At 37.9% G+C, this 25,649-nt stretch overlaps 1 protein-coding gene across 1 annotated transcript in view; it reads left to right on the top strand.

The window, feature by feature from the left end:
• The window catches only part of CPQ (carboxypeptidase Q), a 434,372-nt gene extending 411,428 nt beyond the window's left edge, over positions 1–22,944 (top strand). The window contains exon 8 of the mRNA XM_045560416.1: positions 22,525–22,944. Coding sequence (XP_045416372.1) covers positions 22,525–22,688 — 164 coding nt within the window. The 3' untranslated portion in view covers positions 22,689–22,944. The remainder of the gene's footprint in view (positions 1–22,524) is intronic.
• The last annotated feature ends 2,705 nt before the right edge of the window (positions 22,945–25,649 follow it).

Here is a 25,649-nt window from a genome sequence, read left to right as displayed (position 1 = left end):
CAGCTATCAGGGAGCTGGAGGTTAAACAACTCCCAGAGCCCACAGGGCTGGGAAAATTTTGAGTTCTGATCAGCCAGTTTTGAGTTCTCACACTTGCTGAATATGGTACATTCAACAGAGACCCCAGAAAGCCCTCACTATAATAATAGGGCTAAACTAGCCCTAGAGTCAAGACTATGCTAGACTCACCCTGGCAAAACTTAAAAACAAGTCTTAAAATGATCAACTACATCCATAACTGCCAAAACAATATTCAACACTCTTGAAGATAAGACAATCCAGACACTCAACAGTGTAAAATTTACAATATCTACTATCCAGTCAGAAATCGCCAGACAGGGAAAGGAGCAAGATAATGTGACCCATAACTGGAACGTTCAGTCAAGAGCAGCAGACCCAGAAATGATAGTAGTGATGAAATTTGCAGAAAAGGAATACAAACAGCTATTACACAAATATGCAAGAATTTAAAGGAAAACAAAAACATAATGAGAAGTGGAAACTATTAAAAAAAGAATCAAATGGAATTCCATAACTGCAAAATATAATATATAAAATAAAAAATTCACCTAAATGGGCTCAACAGTAGATTGTATATTGCTAAATAAAAGACTGATGAACTTGAAAACATAGTAATAGAAGCAATTCAAACTAAATACAGATAAGAGTCTCATAAAAATAAGAATAGAGTCTCATTTTTAAATAAAAATGAACAGAGTCTCAGTGACCTGTGAGACAACATCTAGAAGTCTAACAAAATTGTAAATGCAGTGCCAGAAAATGGCAGGGTGGTGGTGGAAAAACGATTGAGGAATTAATGACTAAAGTTTTTCCAAATGTAATAAAAACTATAAACTCACATACCCAAGAAGCTCAATAAAACCCAAGCAGGATAAACAATAAGAAAATTTTTATAATCCCCAACTTGCTGGAAAGGAGCAACAAAAAAATCCTAAAAGTCTCCAGAGAGAAAAACATATTACATAAAAGGGAAAAAGATAAGAATAATCATTGATGTTTGCTGAGAAAGGGGAATATCTTGTAGAAGACAATGGATGACATCTTTACAGTGCTTACACAAAAACCTACCAGTCTAGAATTCTATAATTAGCAAAAATGTCCCTCAAACATGAGAGTGAAATTAAGAATACTTCAGACAGAAAAAATTTGATGAGCAAATTCATAACCAGAAGACCCTACACTACAAGAAATGTCAAAGGATGTTTATCAAGTCAAAATAAAATGGCAGAAACTCAGATCTGCACCAAAGAGTTTGTAAATTGATAAATATGTGAGTAAAGATAAAAGACATATTTGTTTTAAAATATCTTTAAGAGGTAATTGACTGTTTAAAGCAAAAAATAATAATGATATATATGGATTTTATAAATACAAGGACATAAACTGGTTAATAATAGCATAAAGGACAGGAGAGGAGAAATGAAAGTATACTACTGTAAGATTCTCCAATATATGAAGTGCATAATATCTAATGAAGACTGTGATAAGTTAAAATGCATATTATAAATGCTAGAGCAATCACTAAAAAATAAAAAGGTATAGCTAATGAGCCTTAGAGAAGATAAAATGGAATTTGGGAAAAAAATTCATGATAGGAATGGAAGAAAGAAGCAATGAAAGCACAAAGAATAAAAAAAACAAATACAAAACAAATTCAAGGTGGTAGACTTAAACTCAACCATATCAATATTACAATAAGTATAAATGGACTAAACCCCTCAATTAAAAGACAGAAATCATCAAACTAAATAAAACAAGATTTTAATTATATGCTATTTACAAAAAAATACATTTTAAATGTTCAAGACACAGGTAGATAAGAAGTAAATGGATAGAAAAAGATATACAACAAATTTGGGATATATGAAGGCTGCCATAACTGTACTATCTGAAAAAGCAGTCTTCAAAATACATAATGTTATTAGTGAGGAGGAGGGACATTTCCTGATGGTAAAATAATCTATTCATCAATAAGACATAGCAATCTTAAATGTGAATGCACCCAAATACAGAGCTTTAAAAATATACAAAGAAAAAACTGACAAAATTGAAATGAATAGACATATCTAAAGTTGTGGTCGGAGATCTCGACATTCACTTCTCAGCAATTGTTAGAACAACCAGATAGTCTGGAAATGGAAGATTCAAGCAACACTATCAATCAACTTGATCAGATTGATATTATAGAAAGCTACATTCAACAATAGCAGGATGCACATTCTTTTTAAGTGCACATGGAGCATTCACCATGATAGAACATATGCTCGGTCATAAAAACTGGCTTAATAAATTTTAAAAGATTGAAATCATATGAAGTATATTTGTTGACTACCATGGAATTAGACAAAAAGTCAAAAGCCTTAAGATATCAAGAAATTCCCCAAATATATGGAAATTAAATGCCATGCTTCTAGATAAACCATGGGTCAAAGAAGAAATTACAAGGAAATTAGAAATTATTTCAATGTTCTTGATAATAAAAACACAGTATATCAAAATGTATGTATGGCAGCACAATTCACTATTGCAAGGATGTGGAAACTACCCAAGTGCCCGTCAATTCATGAGTGGATTATTAAAATTTGGTATATGTATACAATGGAATATTACTCAATGATAAGAAATGACAGTGATCTAGCACCTCTTATATTTTCCTGGATAAAGCTTGAGCCCATCTTCCAAAGTGAGGTATCATAAGAATGGAAGAATAGGCACCACATGTACTCGCCATCAAATTGGCACTGACTGATCAACACTAAGGTGCTAATCATGGGAGAAGAAAGATGAAAAACAGAACTCGACATGGAGAGTCCCTAACAGCCGTGCAGATGTGACAAAGTCTTGACGAATGCCAACAGGGAGATTTGGAGCAAAGATTACGCATGAAAAGAGTTTGAAATTATGCAGAATTGGCCAGCTGCTAATAACTAACCCATGTTTCTCAGTCATGGCCTGAATTGGGCCATGGGCTTGAATGCTGTGGTGTCTTGGAAACTGTCATCAAACTAGACTCTCAAAGAGTACATTCTTTCTGGAAAGAGTATCTGAGCAACATCTGCCCATGCCTACCACACATTCCTAACATCCTGCAACCCTTGAATACTTCCCCACAGAACTACTGATTAACTAAAAGGTGAATTTTATTATATGAAAATGATTAAAACATTTAAATAACTCTCTAACAACTAGAAGTTAAAATTGAAATTCCAAATATGTTAATAAAGATCTCTGCTTACTAAAAAAAAAAAAAAAGTATCATGAAGCTAAAGCAATGCTTAGATGGAAATTTATAGTTTTAAATGATTTTATTAGAAAAGAAGAAAGTTATAAAATCAATGATCTAGATTTCACATTTAAAAAAAAGAAGAAAAGAAATACATTAAGCCAAAGTAAGTAGAAGGAAGAAAATAAGAAAAAGTGGAAATCATCAATGATATAGAAAACAATATACAATAGAGATAATCAATAAATTTTAAAACTGACTTTAAAGAAAAATCTATAAAATTGATAAGCTATCAGACTGGTCAAAAAAAGATGATGCAAACTGGCAATATCAGGTGTGAAACAGGGCATGTCACTACACATCAGTCATTAAAAGGATACTATGGAACTATCACAAACAAACATACCAATAAACTCAACAACTTTGATGACATGGACAAATTCCTTAAAAGACACACATTACTAATACTGATAGAAGAAGAAATAAAAATATCTAACCCTAAAAATTAAATGAATTGAATTCATAAATAAAAACTTTCAGTCAAAGAAAACCCCAGGCTCGGGTGGTTCCCTAGTTAATTCTGTCAAACATTCAAGGGATAAATAAAACAGTATTGCACAAACTTTAAGAAAATGGAGGAGGAGTTAAATACTTCCCAGTTCATTTTATGAGGCCAGTGTTACACTGATACCAAAATCAGATAAAGATATCTTAAGAAAATATAATTTTCTACAGACCAATATTCTTCATGAACACAGACACAAATAATCTTTAACAAAATATTAGAAAATTCAACAATATGTAAAAAGGATAATACACTATGTCCAAGTGGCATTTATGTTAGGAATTTAAAGTTTGTTTAATATTTTAAAATCAATCAATACAGTTTACCACATTAACAGAATGAAAAGAAAAATGTGATAATCTCAGGAGATGCACAAAAAGCATTAAACAATTCAATATCTATTCATGATTTTATTCAATATCTATTCTATTCAATATCTATTCATGATTTTAAAAAACTTTTGGGGCCAGGCGTGGTGGCTCACGCCTGTAATCCTAGCACTCTGGGAGGCAGAGGCGGGAGTATTGCTCAAGGTCTGGAGTTCGAGATCAGCCTGAGCAAGAGCAAGACCCCATCTCTACTAAAAAATAGAAAGAAATTAACTGGACAACTAAAAATATATAGAAAAAGTTAGCCGGGCATGGTGGCACATGCCTGTAGTCCCAGCTACTCGGGAGGCTGAGGCAGGAGGATCGCTTGAGCCCAGGAGTTTGAGGTTGCTGTGAGCTAGGCTGATGACACGGCACTGTAGCCCGGGCAACAGAGTGAGACTCTGTCTCAAAAAAATAAAAAAAAAAAAAGCTTTTGGAAATTGAGAGTAGTGGGAGCTTCTTCAACCTGTTAAAAGGCAGCTATGCAAAATCTACAGCTAATTATGAAAGATTGAATGCTTTCCTCCTAAGATGAGAAATAAGACAAGGATTCCCATTCTCACCACTTCTGTTAAACGTGATACTGCAGATCCCACCTAGTATAATTAGGCAAAGTAAAGAAATAAAATGTTACAGATTGGAAAGGAAGCAGTAAAATTATCATTATGAATAAACAACTGGATTGTGTACTGTCAGCCTAAGTGACAAAAAGAGAAAGGCTCTCTAAAAGAAAAGGTCTGGGGGGAGAATAGAGCATTGCAATGGGAATGTGCATGCCATAGTAAGCTATGCATGTACTCAAGCAGGTAAAGGAAGACAAAGGTTTTTAAAGGAAAAAAAAACATGAGAATAACATAACTATTTTGAAATAATTATCCTTGGCCACAAAGATCAATAGCAAAGGTGATGCTAGTCTGAGGTTGAGCAGGCAGTTGCTGGGCAGATGTTCTTGCAGCAGTATTTTTTTGTGTAAGATTTTGGTGGACTTTGTGTAAGGTTTTGGTTTTTGTAAAGTCTTTTTTGTTATCAGGCATACAGGTATGAGAGCTCTCTTTTAATGGCTTTCCCCTGCTCTATGTGTCAGCGTTTTCTTAACATTAATGATTCCATTTTAATTGTGACAGTACATAGAAAATCCCAAGAAGACTACAAAAATATGCTACTGTAACTAATAAGTAAATTTTGCAAGGTCACAATATATAAAATTAAATTTTATTTCTATATACTAACAACAACTAGCAAATAAAAATTTTTAAAAATAGCATCAAAGAACATGAAATGCTCAAGAATAAGTTTAACAAAATACATGTAAGGTTTGTGTGCTGAATATTATAAAACATTTAAGAGAATTTAAAGAGGGCTCAAATAAATGGAGAGAAATACAAAGCTTACAGATAGAAAGACACAATATTATAAAGATGTTAATTTTCCCCAAATGGATCCATAGTGTCTGTGAAATTACAATCAAAATTCCAGGAGACTTTATTGTTGAAAATGACAAGCTGATTCTAAAATCTATTATATGTGGAAATGCTATGGACCTTACCAGAACAATTTTGAAAAAGAAGAAAAAAATTAAAGGACTTACTCCATTTCAAAAGATTTGAAAAACTTCCTATTAGCCTACAATAATCAAAGCAGTGTGGTATTGGCATATTGCCATAAGAATAGACAGATCAGTGAAATAGAACAGATCCATATGTACATAGTCAATTTTTTATAAAAATGTAAGGTTGTTTAATAGGAAAATGATAGTCTTTACAATAAATAGTACTAAAACAGATATCCTTATGGGGAAAAACTGAATCTTAGTACCTCATACTGTACACAATAATTAACTCAAAATGGATCATAAACATAAAATCTAAAACTATGATAATTATAGAAGGAAATATAGGAGAAAAATCTTTTGGTTTTCTTAGACAAATTACTAAAAGTACTAACCATTTTTAAAAATTGATAAATTGGACTTTATCAAAATTAAAAGCTTCCACTCTTTGGAAGATATCATTAAGAAAATGAAAGTTGGAGGAAAGAGAAAATGGCTGACCAGAGACACCAGCTGCCAGATCATCTCAGAAAGAAGGAAAAGTTTTTTTAGATGTAAAAGAAAAAACAAACAAACAAATCATAGAATGGGTATAATTCCAAGGAAAAAGTACCAGAACCTCCAAGAGATTCCATGGGAAGAAGTTGCAGAACAGAACAAGAAGGAGCAAGATATTGGCAGAGGACAACCTCTGAGAAGCTTGAAGTCCAGCAAAAGGGGTAGGTAGAGCGGTTTGTTTCTCCCTCCCTCACATCTCTGGCAATCAGCAGGCTCCTGAGCTGTTGGAGAGCCTTTCTACCCTCACAAGCCCAAAAGCTGCTGCCACCAGTGAACTGGGAGCTTTTTGAGGACAAAGCACCAGCCTGCCAGTCCCCTTAGGGCATTTCCCATCACCACAGACCTGAGCGGAGACAGCAGGTACCATACTGGTTCTCCACCCACTGCATCTTTGTCCTGCCCACAGGGCTTCAGCCCCTCAGTTTTCATCTTGCTCATTCCCACATAAACGTTTCCTAAATCCAGCCTAGACTGCGGGACCCACAGGAGGCCAGTGGGTCCTGGAAGATCTGTGTGATCCCAGAGCATAGACATTCCGAGTGGGCTGCCTTCCAGAGAGAGGGACAAAGTTGCCCAGAGTGTTAGCTTTCCCCTGTCCAGACTCTTTTTCTCCCCTTCTCCTCCCTCCACCCATGACTGCCAAGCTAGATGACTGAGCCTGGGCTTTCAGGAGCTGCTGCTTCCCCCTTGTCGGTGCATATACCACACCAGGCTTCCACAGACAGAGGGGCTCAAACCTTTCCTCTTAAAGACCTGCAGAGGATAAAGGGATGCTCAGACTGTGAGCTCCCTGGTCACCAGCCCTCCCCGGTGCTGCTTGCTTAGCTGCTCCATCAGGGAAGGGCATACCCCAAAGTGGAGGGACATCAAACCTGCATGAGCACCCCATAGGCAACTTGGTATCAGCATGCTTTTCCCTGGCATAGTCAGGCATTGATCTTTGGGGACCCAGGGACAGGTCTGTAGGCTAGATCCCATACCCCCAGGACTGAATCATGTTGCTCGGGGACACAGAGGGGAGATTTGTGAACTAATGTCAGGAGGCAAGGGAGCCCACATGGGCAGAACTGAAAAGACAGTGCAGTGTGGGTCCCAACCACAGCACACTCATGGAGCACCCCTCTCCCCATGGGCATGCTGTGCTCTCAGCCCAGGATGGGAAGCTCCCAACCTGCAGTGCCATTGTGGAAGAGCTCAGCTAGATGAGCTCCTGCCTGCTGACAGACGCCGGAGGGAGACCATGGAACAGAGGAGTGGGGAGAAGAATGACACCCGCTCCTGACAGTCAGATGGTGAATCTCAGACAGCCCCTCCTCCACAGACAGACTTTCTGGCTGGTTGGGGCCACTTCAGCCTCTCCCTGGCCACTTCCCCCCAAAACTGGGAGCAGACCTTTGACCCTTGCTGAAATAGCTACCTTACCATCTTTTGTGGAGCCTGAGGATAATGTCACCCAATCCTGCTCCACCCAGCCTCACTCCTCAACCTTCCTCTGCTGTGGCAGAGAATAAGGACTCACCTGGAAGTCCCAGGTCCCCAGCATCTACCTGGGGCATTCAAGTGCTTCTCCTAATGAGCTAGAGCTGGTCACAGGTCTCAAAAACAACACTGCAGCTTGTTCCTTCCAGCAAGCACCACCGACTGAGAGGGAGGTCTATTTTCACAGACTTTTACAGCATTTACTGACTCAATAATATAGAGTGTGGTTGATTCTTACCCACAAGCATCAACTACTGTCTCAGAGATTAAACTGAGTGTGCCAGTACAATTCACACTGTTAAAAAGACCATGGGGCTGGGGAAAGAGAAAGAATTTCAAAGACCTCTGTCCTCCCTCATCAAAGAGACAAAGAGAATCTGCCCACACACATAGCCCACCACTGCTACAGCCTGCAAATAACTAGCAACTGAGAAAACCACCACACTAAGGATATCTATAACCAAGGCATCCAGTGAGAACCTAGATTGCCATCAAAGCACCCACAGGCAAAGCCAGAGGTTCTTACCCAACATATGCTGCAGACACACCCTTATAAGTGACAAGTAACGGGGTGGCAGAAACGAGCCCCATCTAAACAAAATAAAATCCAAAAATAAGAAGTGACAGCTGCCCCAGATGAGAAAGAGTCAGTGAAAGAACTCCAGAAGTATGAAAAAACAGAGTGAAAGGACACCCCCAAAAGGGAACACCAGCTCTCTAGCAATGGATACCAACCAAAATGAAAATCTTGAAATGACAGATAAAGAATTCGAAGTGTGGATTATAAGGAAGCTCAGTGAAATCCAAGAGAAAATGGAAAACCAACTCAAAGAATCCAGAAAAAGAAAATTCAGGAAATGAATGAAAAATTCACTAAAAGGATTGACATATTTAAAAAAAATTAGAACTTCTGGAAATGAAAAATTCACTTAAGGAAATACAAAACACAGTGGAAAGTTTTAAGACTATACTAGACCAGGCAGAAGAAAGAAAGAATCTCAGAGCTTGAAGACAACTCTTTCCAATTAAAAGTTAGTCAAAAATAAAGACAGAGAATTAAGAGGAATGAACAAAGACTACAAGAAATATGGGATTATGTAAAATGGCCAAACATAAGAATCCTAGGCATCCCTGAGGGTGAAGAAGACACCAGACAAGGGCTGGAAAACCTATTTTAGGAAATAATTGAGGAAAACTTCCCTGGTCTTGCTAGAGATTTAGACATCCATGTACAAGAAGCCCAACAAACACCTGGGAGATTCATTGCAAAGAGGCAATCGCCAAGACACATAGTCATCAGATTGGCCAAAGTCAGCATGAAGGAGGAACTCCTGCAAGCCATGAGGTGAAAACAGAAAGTAACTTACAAAAGAAAACCCATCAGGTTAACTATAGACTTCTCAACTGAGACCTTACAAACCAAAAGGGATTGAGGCCTCATCTTCAGTCTTCTTAAACAGAACAACTGCCAGCCTAGAATTTTGTATCCTGCAAAACTAAGTTTAATATATGGAGGAGAAATAAAGGCTTTTCCAGACAAGCAAACACTGAAGGAATTTGTCAAGATCAGGCCTGCCCTGCAGGAACTACTCAGAACCCCACTCAACAGACAAGGGTAGCTGAAAGGGTGAAAAAAATACAACCTAAGTATCTGCTGGCTCCAGGAAATGCATCTAACCCACAAGGACTCATACAGATTCAAGGTGAAGGGTTGGAAAAAGTATTCCATGCAAATGTAAACCAAAATAAAGCAGGCAGAGCAAATCTTATATCAGATAAAACTGACTTTAAATCAACAATGGTAAAGAAAGACAAAGATGGCCATTATATAATGGTGAAGGGAGCAACTGAACAAGAAGACATAACAATCCTAAATATTTATGCACCTAACACAGGAGCACCCAGATTCATAAAGCAAAGAGATATATAGCAGCATCATAATTGATGGGGACTTCAATACAAAGGATCAGTGAAACAAAAAGTTGATTCTTTGAAAAGATAAATGAAATTGATAGGCCTCTTGCTAGATTAACCATAAATAGAAGAAAAAGAACCCAAATAATCTCAATCAGAAATGAAAAAGGAGATATGATAATTGATACCACAGAAGAACACTTTAGATATCAGCTTAGACAAAGAATTTATGAAGTAGATTAACTTTGGGAATGGCAATCATGGAAGCAACAAAAATGGATAAATGGGACTTGATTAAATTAAAAAGTTTCTGCGCACTAAGGAAATAATCAACAGAACAAATAGACAACCTACAGAATGGGAGAAAATATTCTCAAGCTATATGTCCAATAAAGGGCTAATAATCAGAATCTACCAAAAACTCAAGTAAGAATCAAAAATCAGCAAGAAATAAACAAACAACCTCATTAAAAAGTGGGCAAAAAAACATGAACAGAAGCTTTTCAAAAGAAGATAGACAAATGGCCAATAAACATACGAAAAAGTGCTCAACATCACTAATCATCAGGGAAATGCAAATTAAAACTACAATGAGATATCACCTTACCCCAGTTTGAATGGCTTTTATTTTAAAAGTCCAATAACAATAGATGCTAGCATGGATGCAGAAAGAAAGGAATGCTTATATACCGTTGGTGGGACTGCAAATTAGTACAACCTCTATGGAAAACAGTATGGCAATTCCTCAACGAACTACAAGTTGACTTGCCATTCAATCCAGTAATCCCACTATTGGGTATTTACCCACAGAAAAATAAGTCATTTCATCAAAAAGACACTTTCACTCAAATGTTTATTGCAGCACAATTCACAATTGCAAAGATGTGCAACCCAAGAGTCCATCAATTCATGAGTGGATTAACAAAATGTAGTATATGTATACTATGAAATACCACTCAGCCATGAAGAAGGATGATTTAAGGCCTTTTGTAACAATTTGGATGAAACTGGAGACCGTTATCCTAAGGGAAGTATCTAAACAATCTAAAAATAAATACCACATGCACTCACTATTAAATTAGAACTAACCAATGAGCACAAATGTGCATGGCAAGAAGTAAAACTCAGTGAAAATCAAGCAAGGGGGTTGTGGGGGAGGAGATGGGAAAAACCTACCTAATGGGTACACTGAAGACTATCTGGGTGATGGGCACACTTATAACCCTGACTGAAGCATAACAAAAGTGATCCATATAACCAAAAACATTTGTACCCCCGTGATATTTTGAAATAATATTAAAAGATATTATCCCCCACAAAAAAGAAGATGAAAGGCAAGCCACAGATAAGAAAATACTCACAATACATATATCTGACAACTCTTCCAACTCAGAAAGAGACAACTCAAGAAAAATGGATAAAATATTTTAACAAACACTTCACAAAGAAGATACATTAATGCCCAATAAGTACATGAAAAGGTGCTTTAGTCATCATTGAAATACAAATTAAAACCAATGTTAATGGAAAAAAACAAACGCTGTAAAATAATTTAAGGAGGTTCTTTCTGAGCCAATATGACTGACCCTAGCCTAGGAAGTTCCTGAGAAAGTGGTCCCTAGGTAGTTGGGTTACAGTTTGATTTTATACATTTCAGGGACACAGGAATTGCAGGTACAATCATAAATCAATACAGTGAACATGTACATTGGTTCTGCCTGAAAAGGTGGTATATCTTGAAGTGGGAACTTACAAGTCATAGATGGATTTGTAAATTCATTCACTGGCAATTGGTTGAGAGAGTTAGACTTTGTCTGAAAATTTGCTGTCAGTAGGAAGGAATGCCTAAGTTAAGATAAGGGGGTGTGTTATCTATCTTGCGACACCATGCAAGCATAAAAAGACCTATTTAACTAGATTTTAGAGATTGTAAGATATAACTTAATCCTTTCCTTGCATGGCCTTAGGTCTTGTTTATAAATTTAGTATCTTATTGCCACAAAGATTATGTTTTGTCAGTCTTGTGATCTCTATTTTAACATCTGTTTGGTCAATTGTGTCTAAACACCAAAAGGGAGAGGATATAACAAGGCATGTCTGACCTTCCTTCCAATCATGGCCAGGAACTCACTTTTAAGGTTCCCTTGGCCAAGAGGGGTTCTATTCAGTCAGTGGGGATTTAGGATTTTATTTTTAGTTTATACTGAGATGAGACATTGCTACACACTCAGTAAAATGTCCAAAAGAAAAAAAAGAAAAAAGCCTAACAAATTATGCAACAATATGGATGAATTCTGAAATCATTATGCTGAGCAAAAGAAGCCAAACAAAAGATCACAATCACATACTGTATTATTGCATTCACATGAAAGTCTAGGAAAGGCAAATGTAATCAATACTTACAGGAAGCAAACCAATGGTTGTCTGAGGCTGGGGTGGGAAGGAATGGACTGAAAAGGGCCATGAGGGAACTTTTAGAAATGATGGAATATTCTACATCTTGATTGCTGTGATAGTTACACAGGTGTCATTTGTCAAAATTTGTTGAATGTACACTTAAAATGGATATTTTTATTGTATGCAAATTTTGTATAAAAAGAAGCTAATTATTTTGTTAATAAGGAAATCAACAATATTAGCGCTACTGTTATCTAGCTCTTTCCCAGGGTTTTGCAGTACTATGAATTCCTCTGGTCAATCAGAGAATTAGGAATTTAGCATGGGTTTTCTTGATCTGATTGGGCATCACATTTGGAATTGACCTTTCTGTCCCCTGAAGTCTTACCAAACTGTCTTGCTCTTGGTGTATAAGTCCTAGCTCCCCTATTTGGGCCTCCTCAAGGGTGGGGACTTGACACAACTATCATAGTCCTTTGCTTAAAACTTTCCCCTCAGCTCATTTTATGAACATAGTTATGCTGAATGAATGCATTCCTGGAGAGCAACTGGGATGGGCTACTGTGGAAAGCACCAAGTTCCCTTGTCAGCAGACGTGTTAAAGAAAAGGCTGAACAGCCATATATATTAGGGATGTTATAAAGTGATTCAAACATTAAATCATGGCTGCACTAGAGAAGTTCTCTGCCAGCCCTGATTTGTGAGAAAAGAACGCTTCCAAGGGTATGAGGCATTTCTCCACAGAAAGAAATGATCCTAAATATTAGGGGGGACAGCAGCCATTCTGACAATTCGCTGACCATAGGCAAAGTGGGATTCACCCCTAAACCAGCAGAGTGGGCTAGATGTCGGTTTCCAGGGATATGGGATTGAATTAGAAGCTAGGGAAGGATATAATTTTGGAAATGTACAAGTCAGACATAAAATCGAATACAAGGTATTTAAAAGAGTGCAGGTGCATGTGAGAAGTTTCCTGGAGAGGAAAGGTGGGTGGTGGTGTAGGCATGGGCCATCTGAGGATGGCAGTTGTCCTCTGACTCCCTGCTTCTGTGGCCTTCGTCCTTAACATGAGGGGATGTGATTCAGCACAAGGTAAAAAGGTCTGCAGATCCTCTGACCAGACCCCTTTGCTTATAATCATCATTATTACCTTTAAGCCAAAGTTTGCTCATCTGCAAAATGAGGATAATAATAATTATAAAATCATTGTGAGGCTTTGATAACATAATGCCTGTAAGTGTTTAGTACAGGCCATGGCTCATCGAAAGTACTTAGTAAATCCTGACTATGATTATGGTTATGATTTTGTTACATGTTTCATCATTAAACTATATGTCATTCACGCCAGAGGCAAAAAGTAGGAAGGCTATTTCTCAATCTCTATACCATGCTCATAGTGAAACAGTCTGGTAACATACCCTTAAACAATCTCTACTGCATTAAAATCAGGAACTTAGGGAAAATGAGGATTTCTTTTCTTAAGCTTCATCTGTGGACTCTCAAGCAGTTTTTAGATGTGCTCTTTTGTTTTGATTGAAAGTTCCATGAGAGCAGGCACCTGGTAAATTATGCCCACCACTATTTCCCCAGGGCTTAGCAAGGTACTTGGCACTTAGTAGGAGCGCAAAAGATGTAAGTTGAATGAATATGGTGCCCTTCCCAGAAGGCTTATATGCAAGCAATGTTTGAAAGAATTGCTAATGGCTGCCTTGCTATATATGCAGCAATGAGGAAAAGTTAATAGGTTGTAAATGTAACAGTGATGATTTTGAGTAGTCATTTAACCTATTTACAGCAGCTAGAAGATTATTTCTCCACTGTATGAAATTAAGTAAGAAATAATTCATGCTTCATGTTCCATATCGTCCATCATGAGACCTTCTTACCAGTATAATTAGTTAGCGAAGGACAGCGCACTTTCCTTTCCACCTTTTGTCAAGAATTCTAAAGGCTTTAGAGAAAAATTACTCGGGGGGTGAAACAGCAGGACTACTGGTGTTATTTATAAACCCTTCACTGAAAACTGTTTCAGGATGTGTAGCAGCAAATCTCAAGCATCGTTTACCTTGCCCCATAATCCTGGAGTTTGAATATGAATGATGGAACAGCTAATGACATGTTAGCCCACAAAATAGCATTAGCTTCTTTTGTCATCATCAAACTTTTTTTCAAAGAACACATAGAAATGTACAAATTGCAGTTTATTTCACCAAAGAAGCATTTAATTAAATGTACTATAATTATGTTTTGGGTGGCTACTAAGAAGAATCACTGTTTTTTCATTACAAGGATCATCCTAACAATTACATTAATGAGGGTCAACCATAAAGAGCACTGGGAATTTAGCTACATTTAAATGTTAAATTTGCCTCTCAGCCTTGTAGATTTCCTATAAATCGACTGCTGTGGGCCAGGGTCTTTCCATGGGCATTGGCATTTAATGGCTATTCCTTGAACCAATGTTTTACTTTAAGTGAAATGGATTTGCATTAAAAGCATATTTATTTCCCAGGATTCTTCTTACACATTTGCTTTCCTTTGTTTTAGAATTTGCAAAGTTTTTCATGTTTAGCTCATTCATTCTCTCACTATATAATAATTTTTAGTAGGTTATGTTTTAGAAGATTTGGCGTAAAAAAAAAAAAAAGTGCATCCTTTCATCAGTCAGTTAAAGGGGACTTTACCTGCCAAATAGTAAACTGCCAGGTGACCAAGAAGGAAAAGCCTGTTTGCATAAGTAAAATGAAAACATATTAGAATATTGAGCTAACATTCACCTCATTTTTCACTATTGTCAACATCTAACTTTGTTCCATCTTCAAGAATTATGGTTTGAAGCAAGGCTTATTCACCATGTTTCAGTCCTTGTAGTAGTTTCCTTGGGACCTGATTTTGGGGGAAACCTCACTAATATGGAGCATTAGCCACACAGTTTGTCACCTTTCTTTAACCAACTACTTTACACAAAAGCATAGACACGTTTATTTTGGATAAATCCATGTTCTGACACATAAGCAAATATGGAAACTAGAAAGGAATCTAGAGTCTCTCACACCCAGATCAATTTTCTTCATTGGCCTGAGCTGCCTCTAAAGCATATACATAACACCATCCTCATTTTTCTGAATATGATATATATTATTCATTAGAAATTAGCCTTTTATTCTATTTTAATGTACAATTTCAGATAGAATTTGGTTTTAGTTGTAAAAATTTCTTATATGTTTGTCCCTTATTATCGATGGTATAGCTTCTTGTGTGACCTTGACACCATGGTATCCAGAAATGAAATAAAGTCCATTTCAGTTCAGACTCTTGGTCTGTCCAGCCTGTAATTCTACTTCTGACAATGGCCCCCAGAGGTGTTTTATGGTGGGCTAGGCTATTCACTTTGACATCAAAAGTAAAATTTTCTAGGAGGTAAAATGATGACTCTCATGCAAATATACAAGGAACACATGTCAAAGATTTTACTCAATTCATTAATTAACCAGGGAATCAATAAGATATTAACACCAATTCAAAGAGCATTTGAGACACTAAGTCTATGCAATGTAATAAATATTAGGATAAAATTGCTGGGTTAAATAAAAACTAGTTAATGTCTTAGAGGCCAATAAACTATAACCTTTGGGATTATTTGTTCATTATTGTGATCCCTTCTGGACATCTATAAGTTAACAGGTAACTTCACTAAATCTGGGAACTTTAATCAATAGTAAGCAGTGAGTCAAAATAAGTACATTCTCCTAAATAATCTTTGGGTGGACTTGGCCCTGAATGACATTGAAAGAATTTGCTGCCTACCTTTTTGCCTTATTTTCAATTTATGAATAATTTTTATAACAGTGGTAAAAGGTATAAAAACATATTGAGTAATACATAATAGAGTGTTTGATCTCAGCTTATATTTGTAAATATGTATGTACATGATTTTGGTAAGGAGCACTGACTTGTCATTCCCCAAGGCAGAAGCCAAGAGCAGAATCCCCAGAAAGCAGGATTTATTTACCATAATTTTCTATAGAGAGAGAGGAAGAAGTCAATATTTATCTCTGCTTTTTGTCCCACTAGACATTTAAGTATTCATCCATTTGTCCATTCAGTGATTCAAGATATCTATTAAGCATCTACTATATGCCAGGAATTGAGGATTGAGGTGAAAAAGACAAAGTCCCTGCTCTTAAGGAGCTTACATCCTAGTGGAACAAATAGGCAATAAAAAAGCCATTACAAGAATAATACAGTTTTGGGTAGTAGAGAGTGCTAGAAAAAGGAAGAAAAAGTAGGATAAGGGAGATCATGAGTGACCAGCCAGAGTGATGGGCTTTAGATAGAATAGAATGGTTGGGAAATCCCTGGAGGACTGGCAGGCCTGCAGGGTGTCAGTTAGGGCTCTGTCGTTCATCTCCTAATCGGTCCTGGGCTGCCTGGGCCCACTGTATGAAGTAATTTCAGGCTTACTCTGTTTCATGGTCCAGGATGCTTCCAACCAGAATTTCCATCCCCTTGTGATGAGATAGCAGTGCGGGTGACCAGAGCAGCAAATGAAGCAAATCACACAAATAGTTTCCCCTGGGGAAAAAGTAGATTTCCTGGGAGAGGGCAGTGGGAAAAGGTACCCGGCATGGATTTTAAGTCAGGGACACCTAGGTTTCAATCCTGTCTCTACCACTTACTACTCTATGACTTTAGACAAGCTACTTAAATCTATTTTCCATCTGTTAATGACACATGAAGATCCCTCCCTCATGGGGTCAATTAATGAAATAATCTTTAAAAAGCCCTAGAGCCACAGGAAACACTCAACAAACAGTAGCTATTTGTCTTATTATTCCCCTATAGAGAGAGTCTGTAGTACCATATTCATGTAGTACAGAGTTACTAGTCTTAGTGATTGCTGCCATATATTTTTCAACTTTATGAAAAGATGATGCATTATCACACAGTTTAGGTGCCCTGCCTGGAGGTCTACCTGGTGTGTTGGTGTTGACCTAAGCTATGTGGTCAAAATTACCTCAAGTGGCCAATCTGAGTTTTCCAAAGAGATAGAAGATGCAGGGGCTTAGTGGCACACCTGAAACTTTTTAGCACAAGCTTGGAGATTCTTGGGTAGATTGAGAGTCTAGAAACTAAAATTATAATGCATTCCATGGAGTTTTGATCGGGGATTTTTTAATTTCCTTTTTTTTTCCTGTCCTGTCCTGTCATTTGTTTTCTTTTCCTTTCCCCCCACCCTTATGAGATGGTTTTTCTTCTGGGGAGCTGTGGATCAGGAAGCTATTAATTAACTGCTTCTGACTCTAATTTTCAATAAGATTTAATACAGTACCGATTAAACTGCCCCCTTGAAAAGAGAGATTAAATGTCTGCAAATTGCATGAATTGATTTTCTAATTGTTTTGGTAATAACATTTTTTCATTTGATAATATTGCTGAAAAATAATAATTTTAATTAAACTTTAAATGTATTTTTAGCAGTTTAAGTATTCTGGAGGGACTAAGTTTTCTTTCAGGAAATACATTAAGACCAAAACATTCTTCTCTAACCCCATAATTATTATGATCAGGGGAATGTCTGTAATACATTCCATTGCAATTAAATTGCATATCCCAGACCAGACTGTTCAAGATGTGTTTATAAAGGAGAAATGGATTTTCCACAGCTGCTTGCCTGTGAGTGCATCCTTCATGCAGCATTGTAGCAGCCAGTATATGCACTAAAATAACAGACTTGAATTTAAACTTTCAAAGCTTTCAAATGTCTTTCAAAAACCTCTCATAACACAAATTGCTTAATTTGTGTACATGAAACCCCACTGATTCCATACGAATGAGAGTCAGCGTACAGTAAGAGGGGCTATGAGAATCTCTGTATATGGGCCCACCCATCTCTTCAGGAATTAGCAGGTATTCAGCCTTGTTCCAATATCGTGCACAGACCACAGTCATTACTAAGATCTCCCCGTGAAGACTGAAATCGGCTGTGAACACTATGAGGCAGCTTGGGTATTTCTTACAATATTAATTGGATAGTCTTCACCCAGTCACATAGCCGGGAAATATTTCCTGCGAGATGAGTGCTTACCAAAAAGATTCATAGAGAGAGAGGAAGCAGCAACAAGGGGAGGAGGAGGAGAAGAAGAAGTAATCCAAACCAGGATCAAGGCAGAGTCATATATTAATAGAATACACCTCACAGTTCAACTTTTCCATCTTTAAGAACAATCATCAGAACTTTGATTTATTAAATTGGAATTGTAAATCCTCCAAGTCATAATTAATTGATCATGATGTCATCGATATATAATATATTGGGTCATCCTTGTGGATGTATCAGCTATAATAAACTAGTTGAGTACCTATTAATAAACTAGTTGAGTACCTACTAATCCTCACAAGCAATTTGGAAGTGGGGTATCATTAGTCCTATTTCATGATTGAGGAAACTAAAGTTGAATGTCCTTACATGATTCTTCCAAAGTCACCCAGTTTTTAGGCAGAAGAGTTTGAATGTGAATCCAGCCCTACCTGCCTCTAAACCCCATATTCTCTCAGCTGTGTCTTTCTGCCTAGGTCCAACTTCTCCTTGGCTGACATGCTGAAGGATATGTCTTTCTATCCTTAAATTCCAAACCTCCCTTGGAAATTATTTCCTAACCATAAACTGCCCTAATAATGCTGTAGTTTGTTTCTAGGGGAGAATATTGGCCTTCAGAGCAGGCTCCTTCTACTCTACCAGCTTTCTATTTCTAAAAAGCATTTGATGATTCCCTCTTCAGAGCTCATATACCTGTCAAAAGATATACTATGCAATTTATTCCCAGGGATAGTTAACATTCCCCCCACCCTGCATGTCAGGTGCTCTCAGAAATTGAAATACAGGCTCTCCCTCAGTGCTGGTCTTTTATAATAGATCAGTAGCTGTCACTGATAAAATGTCTCCTTGGAATTGCAGACAGAGCTGCAGGGCAGCCGGCAGGCAGGCCCACCCTGGTATCTCCTGTGGTTATCAGTATTCTCACTGGTGACATAGGAGTTTCTGGAGTCGTTTTAGTTTTGTAGAATTCTCGTGGGAACTTAGATAATATCTGAGGAAATGCCTTCCTTAAGTCACTAGTTCTAAAGGAAGGCGGCCAAAATCTTTCAGTCTGAGACAGAAAGGGAATTTTGGAAGCCTGAAGAGGGCATGCACAAATATTTCATGCCTCTATTTTTTCAATATGGAATTTGGAGCCTTTTCCTGTCAACCACCACGCGGTGTCTTTAAGAAGCTCTGTATGGGAGGAAAACAGCCCTGAGTAAGGCATACTCTGTCTGCTGGACTTAAATGTCCCTTCTTGTTTCCTGACTTCTGCAGTTCTAATGCACCCTCCAGCTACCTTAGTGACTTCCGTTCTTTGAACTTCTTGACTCTGTCCTTAAGTTGTGCATGAATTTGACATTCACCTGATGCTCTCTGGAGTCCAGAAAGCATGTACTCCCCACCAGCTTCAACTAATTCTAAAAATGTCACAGTTTCTGTTAAAATGCTTCCAGCTACTACCAGAGTAAACGCACAGATTTGTCTCTCCTGGGTGTGCTGTGAACTCATGGCATAAAGAATCCTCTGGTTTTAAAATGGACTTCTGACCTTTCCACTGAGAAGTGTTGTTATCTTTATCTACATGCCTTCCAGAGAATTCCAGTGGATGAGATGTCATCATCTGGCCCTGGGCCCTGTCACCTCTCCCCTAAACTATACCTTTTCCCCAGCTGTCTCCGCACCTCCGTGGTTGTTCACACAACTCCTTCACCACATTTTTCTGGAGCATCTCCCTAAGGTGCAGCTCCAGTCACTTCCTGTCCACTGCCCATCCATAGCTTCACATTTATGAACTACATTCAGTTCATTTGCAGCCTTACATTTAGGACCTTCTGCAGTTGGTTGCCCACTTTATCTGCCAATAATTAGCCCAAGTTACCCCGACATCAACCAAACTAAAATGCTCACATATTCTATTCACTTGGGGTACCTATGGCCATTTCTGCCTGTTGACTTCCTAAGTACTCCAACCCAGAGCAAGGGGCTTGGAGGGATAAACAGGGGGAAACCTGGGTACAAAGTTTTTGAAATTTGAGTTGGGCTTAGAGAAAATCTAGATGGCATCCTAAGGCATCAGAGCACTCAAAAACAGTGACAGTGTCCAATCTACAGGACTGTAAGTGGAGAATTGGGAGAAAGCTCTGGCAATGTTATTACCAGAAACACAAAGAAACATCCCTCTCCTTCCCCAAACTAATTATTGGGTAAAATAATAATTGTTTTTTATAATACATGGCTTAGCAGGAGGCAACATAAGAGAATTCCTCAGAGGTGAGAAATAAGAGTCAGAGTCTTTAGAGGTAGGAACACTCTGGAGCCTGGCACTTGTCTGCTTAACCCTGTTTGCCTAGAGCATGGGTTTTAATAAGCAGCAAGTGCATCTAGGACAGGTATAAAACTTGGGGCTTCTAGTGTCCTTATATAAAATAGTTATTAACTTTAGACTTATTAAGATAAGTATGTGACCTGTAACTTCCAAGGTCTTTACTGGCAGAATTCAAATAAAGTGTATAAATTCCAAACTAGTAGAGTTAGAAGAAAAAAAGGAATGAGAGAAGGGAAAAAAATCAACCCCAGAGAAGGCAAGAAAGAAAGGGGAAAAAGAAACCTAGAAAACATAATGAATAAAGAGAAAGCAAAAACTGAGATGGTATAAATGAATACAATTTAATAATAATTATACTCTGCAAAAGTGGAATATACTCTCCAGTTAAAAATCAAAGATTATTAGACTAGATCTTAAAAAATCAACTCTAAACTATTCATAAGAGAAACCTTTAAAAACATAGAGACAGAGGAACACTGCAGGTAATATAATGGGAAAAAGTAGACTAGTGTAATACTCTGCCAAAGAAAGTGGTTATGGCTATATTAAATATTAAGAAAAACTAGAATTTAGGACAAAAAGCATTACTACAGATGAATTTTCAATTTACCAGGAAGACATAATTCTAAATTTGCATGTTCCTAATAGACTAACCTTGAAGTATATAAAAAAGAAATTGCTGGAACTACAAGAAAAAAAAATATCCAAAATCATAGAGGAATATTTTCACACATCTCTCAAAAGTGATAGATCAAATAGATAATAAATCACTAAGGAGTTAAAAAGGTTTGAAGAACACAATTAACAAGTTTTATTTAATGGACATACACAGAACAGTGACAGTACATTCAAGTACACATGGAACATTCATAAAAATGGATCATATAAGAGACAATACAGTTCAAAAGCAGGCAATATTAAACTGTATATATAGTTATATATGTAGTTATGTACATATATGTGGTAAACTATAAAATGATAAAACTATTTTTAAAAAAGCCAAGAATGACTAACATGTAGGACAAGATAATGAGTACCTCTGGAGGGAGGAAAGGGTCTACAATTGGGGGGAGTCATGATATGGGTTTCAAAGAAACTGGTAGTATCTTTCTTGCATTGAATTATGGACATATGTGTATTTTTATATTGTCACCCTTTGTAATATACATTTATGTTCTCTACAATTTTACATTTGTATGGTGTATTTCACAATAAAATAATTAACCAACTAATCAATCAAGCTTACTAGAGGTTAAAGAACTACAGGTAGAAGCCACAAGATGTGCCCAGTACATTTTCGAGGATAAATAAGAGACTGAAATTTCCATGAGGCTCTGATTCATAGCTGAAACTAGTGAAAATCTTCTCTCTTGAATGAGAAAAAGTTTTAAGTGGGGCAGAGACTTCTGCTAGTGCCCTTGGGGGTTGCTGGGGATTTTGTGACTTGTGACTGCAAGAAATAAATGAATGATTTGAGAAGGGAAACTTGAATAAAATAGCACTGCTTTTTGTATCAGAAAGGCACATAATTTGCGGTCATGTAGGTACAAAAAGGATACTGTCCTTTTTATAAATATGAGGACATTTGTATCTGTTACTTACACAAATAAAAGTTTATTTTTCCTCTCATAGCAGAAAGTCCAGAAACAGGCAGTGCAGAGCTTGTTCAGTGTGTTAGTAATATTTTCTAAATCCAGGCTCCTTCTGTCTTTCCACTCTGCCATTTTTAGTGTGTGGGCTTTTTGCCCCATGCAGCTCCAAACTTCTCATCTACCATTAATGTAGGATTAGGGGCATATTCCTGACTGTTTGTCAGCAAAGTAAAAGCTTTCCTAGAACTCTACTTTAGCCTGCCACTCATACCCGAATAGTTAGGATGGCGTCCCATGGCCATTTCTTGCTGCAACGGAGCCTGGGAAAGTATTATTTTGCTATTGCAGCCTCTATAATAGGAGGCTGCAAAAGTGAAGAGGGAGAGGTAGCTAGCAGTGTCTGTCAAAGTACTCCACTAAGAATTCTTCCTTTTTTCTTCCCAGGAGCCAGTCTGCTTGATAATTTGTATAAATATTTCTTCTTCCACCACTCCCATGGAGACACCCTGACTGTCATGGATCCAAAGCAGATGAATATTGCTGCTGCCATTTGGACTGTTGTCTCTTACGTCGTTGCAGATTTGGAAGAAATGCTGCCTAGGTCCTAGAAAGAGCAATAAGAAAGCGCTTTAGTCCTTTCTAGCCAGGAATCTTGGGTCTGCAGCTTTTGGAAAACCCTCTTCAAGTAATAATTTCATCTATTCATCTTCAAAACACAACACTTTTTGTTTCTGTAAGGAATGATCCCCCACCGCATAGAATCAACATATAGTAGGGATCACAATGGGGACATTTCTTTATACTACCTTCTAAAAATATTGTTTCTACTTTGAAAATATGCCCTGAATAAATCTTTGGAAGATCCCTGGTTTTATGTGTTCATTTATGGTCATTAAATATAACAATATCAATTATTGTGGTTTATGTTATTTGCTGAAGGAGTAGGGGAATTACTCAATTGTAGTATGAACTTAATTGAATATATGGAGGCATGTGGCTTTCTAATTTATACATTATTATATTATGTGAATTATTTAAATGAGATATGGAAGTTTTAAATTAACATGGAAAAAAGATGTCCCCATTTGGGGAAAAAATCAAGTATGTATAATTTAATTCTTATTAAATATGAGCACTGATGTCTATCATTATATAAACAATGCTATTTTACATTTATGTTTTGTATATTTTACACAATATTTCCATGAAGTTGGGGCTTATTCATAATTTGCTGATAAAAAGGTTGAAGCTCACAGAGGCTAAATAATATTCACAGGGTCCTACAGAGCAAAAATATTGATCCCCATTCATTCTGGTGACAATCTCTACTATTCTTCCTGACATAATGTCCAATAGTCAATAAAAAATAACAAGACACACTAAAAAAAAAAGCAAGAAAAAAAAAATAAACTCATTGCCAAGAGATAAAGCAATTAAGAGAACCAGACAAAGAGATAACTCAGAAGTTGAAACTATCAGAGAGGAAGCTTCATATTAAATATGTGAAAGATCTAGTGGGGAAGATGGACTACCCATACAAAAAGAAGGAGAATTTTAGAAGAGAGATGGAAACTATAAAACAAATGCAAATGTTAAAATAAAAAAATACAATATCAGAGATAAAAAATTTCTCTTTTGGACTAACCAGTAGGTTGGACAAGGCTGAAGAAAGAATCAGTGGACTTGAATATAGGTCAATAAAAATTATCCAAACTGAAACACTAAGAGAAGGAAGAATGAACGGGGAAAAATGCCAAGAAGTATCATCCAAGAATTGTGATATAACATCAAGTGATCTAATATACATGTAATTGGATTTCCAGAAGGAGAAGACAAAGTATCAGTTTTTTTAATGGTAGTAATTAAAAGGATTGAAGGACAGAGTAGCATTTTTGGTACCTGGCAAGTTGGCAGACCAGTATTCTGACTGGCCCTTATACTGAAAACAGCTAAAAGTGTCATTTAACATTTGAAACACCTTATTAAATATATGAATGAACTTGTTAAAAAGTAAAGAGTATTAGACAAAAGACAAGTAAAGGCATGTATCAAGAGAGATATATATTATAGAATGTTAAACAAGCTTTCTCTTTGAGAAAATTTAAAGAATGTGGGAAATATTCACTGGGTTAGTTTTGTAAACTTTCAGGGCTCAGGGGACTGTAGACAAATCCCAGATTCTGCCACATTAAGGATCCCAGAGAATCCCAACAAAAATTAGACCCCTAAAAATTATACCTTAATACAATGGTGAACTAAAAATAACTCTGAGGACTGCAAGAAAAGTTACCATGATTGAATAACTGCTGAATAGAGGGTCCACAGATAAAGTTACAAAAAATATGAAATCGCAGCCAAAAGGGGGTGTGGGGAAGGAACCATAGCATTCTGAGCAAGAACAAACCAAAAAAGACAACAAAAGAGTTAACTCACAGTGTCCTCTGATATTGTAATCTTTAGGTTGAGAATTTTTTAAACTATGTCCATTATGTTTAAAGAATTAAAAAAAGGGATCAGAAGATGGCGGAGTGGAGGTGACCTCCTGGATTTGTGCTCCCAGAGAGGAAGGCGTGGATCTCCACCTGCCACAACGCTAGAGGATTGCTTCTCCACAGGAACGGTGGGGTGAACCCACGGAGAATCACCGTGGGACACGGGGAACAGGAAAAAACAGAGGCGAGTGGGAAATCAGACCGAGATAATTTGGAGAGTGCAGGACGGAAAACAGACAGCGGAGTGCGGGACGGCCGTGCCCGCCTCACCGGCGAGTGGGGCGGGTACAGCCCCACAGCAGAGCGGCTTGATCTCCCCACTGACCCCCACATCCACTCGGTCAGGGATCTGGCTGAAATTGGTGCAGAATCACCGCGGGAGACGTGGAGCTCCGAGGACAGGTGACATAGGCGGGAGAGAGCTTGGACTCGGGCGGGTCTCCGTGGTGCCCTATCTCTTAAAGGGACAGACGCGGACCTGCACCGAGGCGAGGGGCCGCGAGCGTGAAATATTAAAGCGGGACTTTTTTGCTTTTTTCTCCCCGTACGGCAGCTCTCCGGCTGGGGAGCCACTGCGGGCCCTGGCGCCTGCCGAGCTCTGAACGCTCTCGCGTGGTCGCCATCTCGGTTCCCACAGCTAAGCGGAAAGGACCTTGGACTCTGGCAGGCCTCTGCGGTGCCAGTGCCCTATCTCTTAAAGGGACAGACGCGGACCTGCACCGAGGCGAGGGGCCGCGAGCGTGAAATATTAAAGCGGGACTTTTTTGCTTTTCTCTTCCCGTACGGCAGCTCTCTGGCTGGGGAGCCGCTGTGGGCCCTGGCGCCTGCCGAGCTCTGAACGCTTTCCCCTGGCGCCTGCGACCGACAGACGCGCGGTGGCCATCTCGGTTCCCACAGCTAAGCGGAAAGGACCTTGAACTCTGGCAGGCCTCCGCGGTGCCGGAGCCCTATCTCTTAAAGGGACAGACGCGGACCTGCACCGAGGCGAGGGGCCCCGAGCCTGAAATATTAAAGTGGGATTTTTTTTTCTTTTTTTCTTTTTATCTCTCTCTTTCTTTCTTTCTTTCTTTCTCTTTT

This window comes from Lemur catta, chromosome 9 (genome assembly GCF_020740605.2).
Source record: "Lemur catta isolate mLemCat1 chromosome 9, mLemCat1.pri, whole genome shotgun sequence".
Classification (NCBI taxonomy): domain Eukaryota; kingdom Metazoa; phylum Chordata; class Mammalia; order Primates; family Lemuridae; genus Lemur; species Lemur catta.
This window is presented reverse-complemented; position numbering and strand designations above follow the sequence as displayed.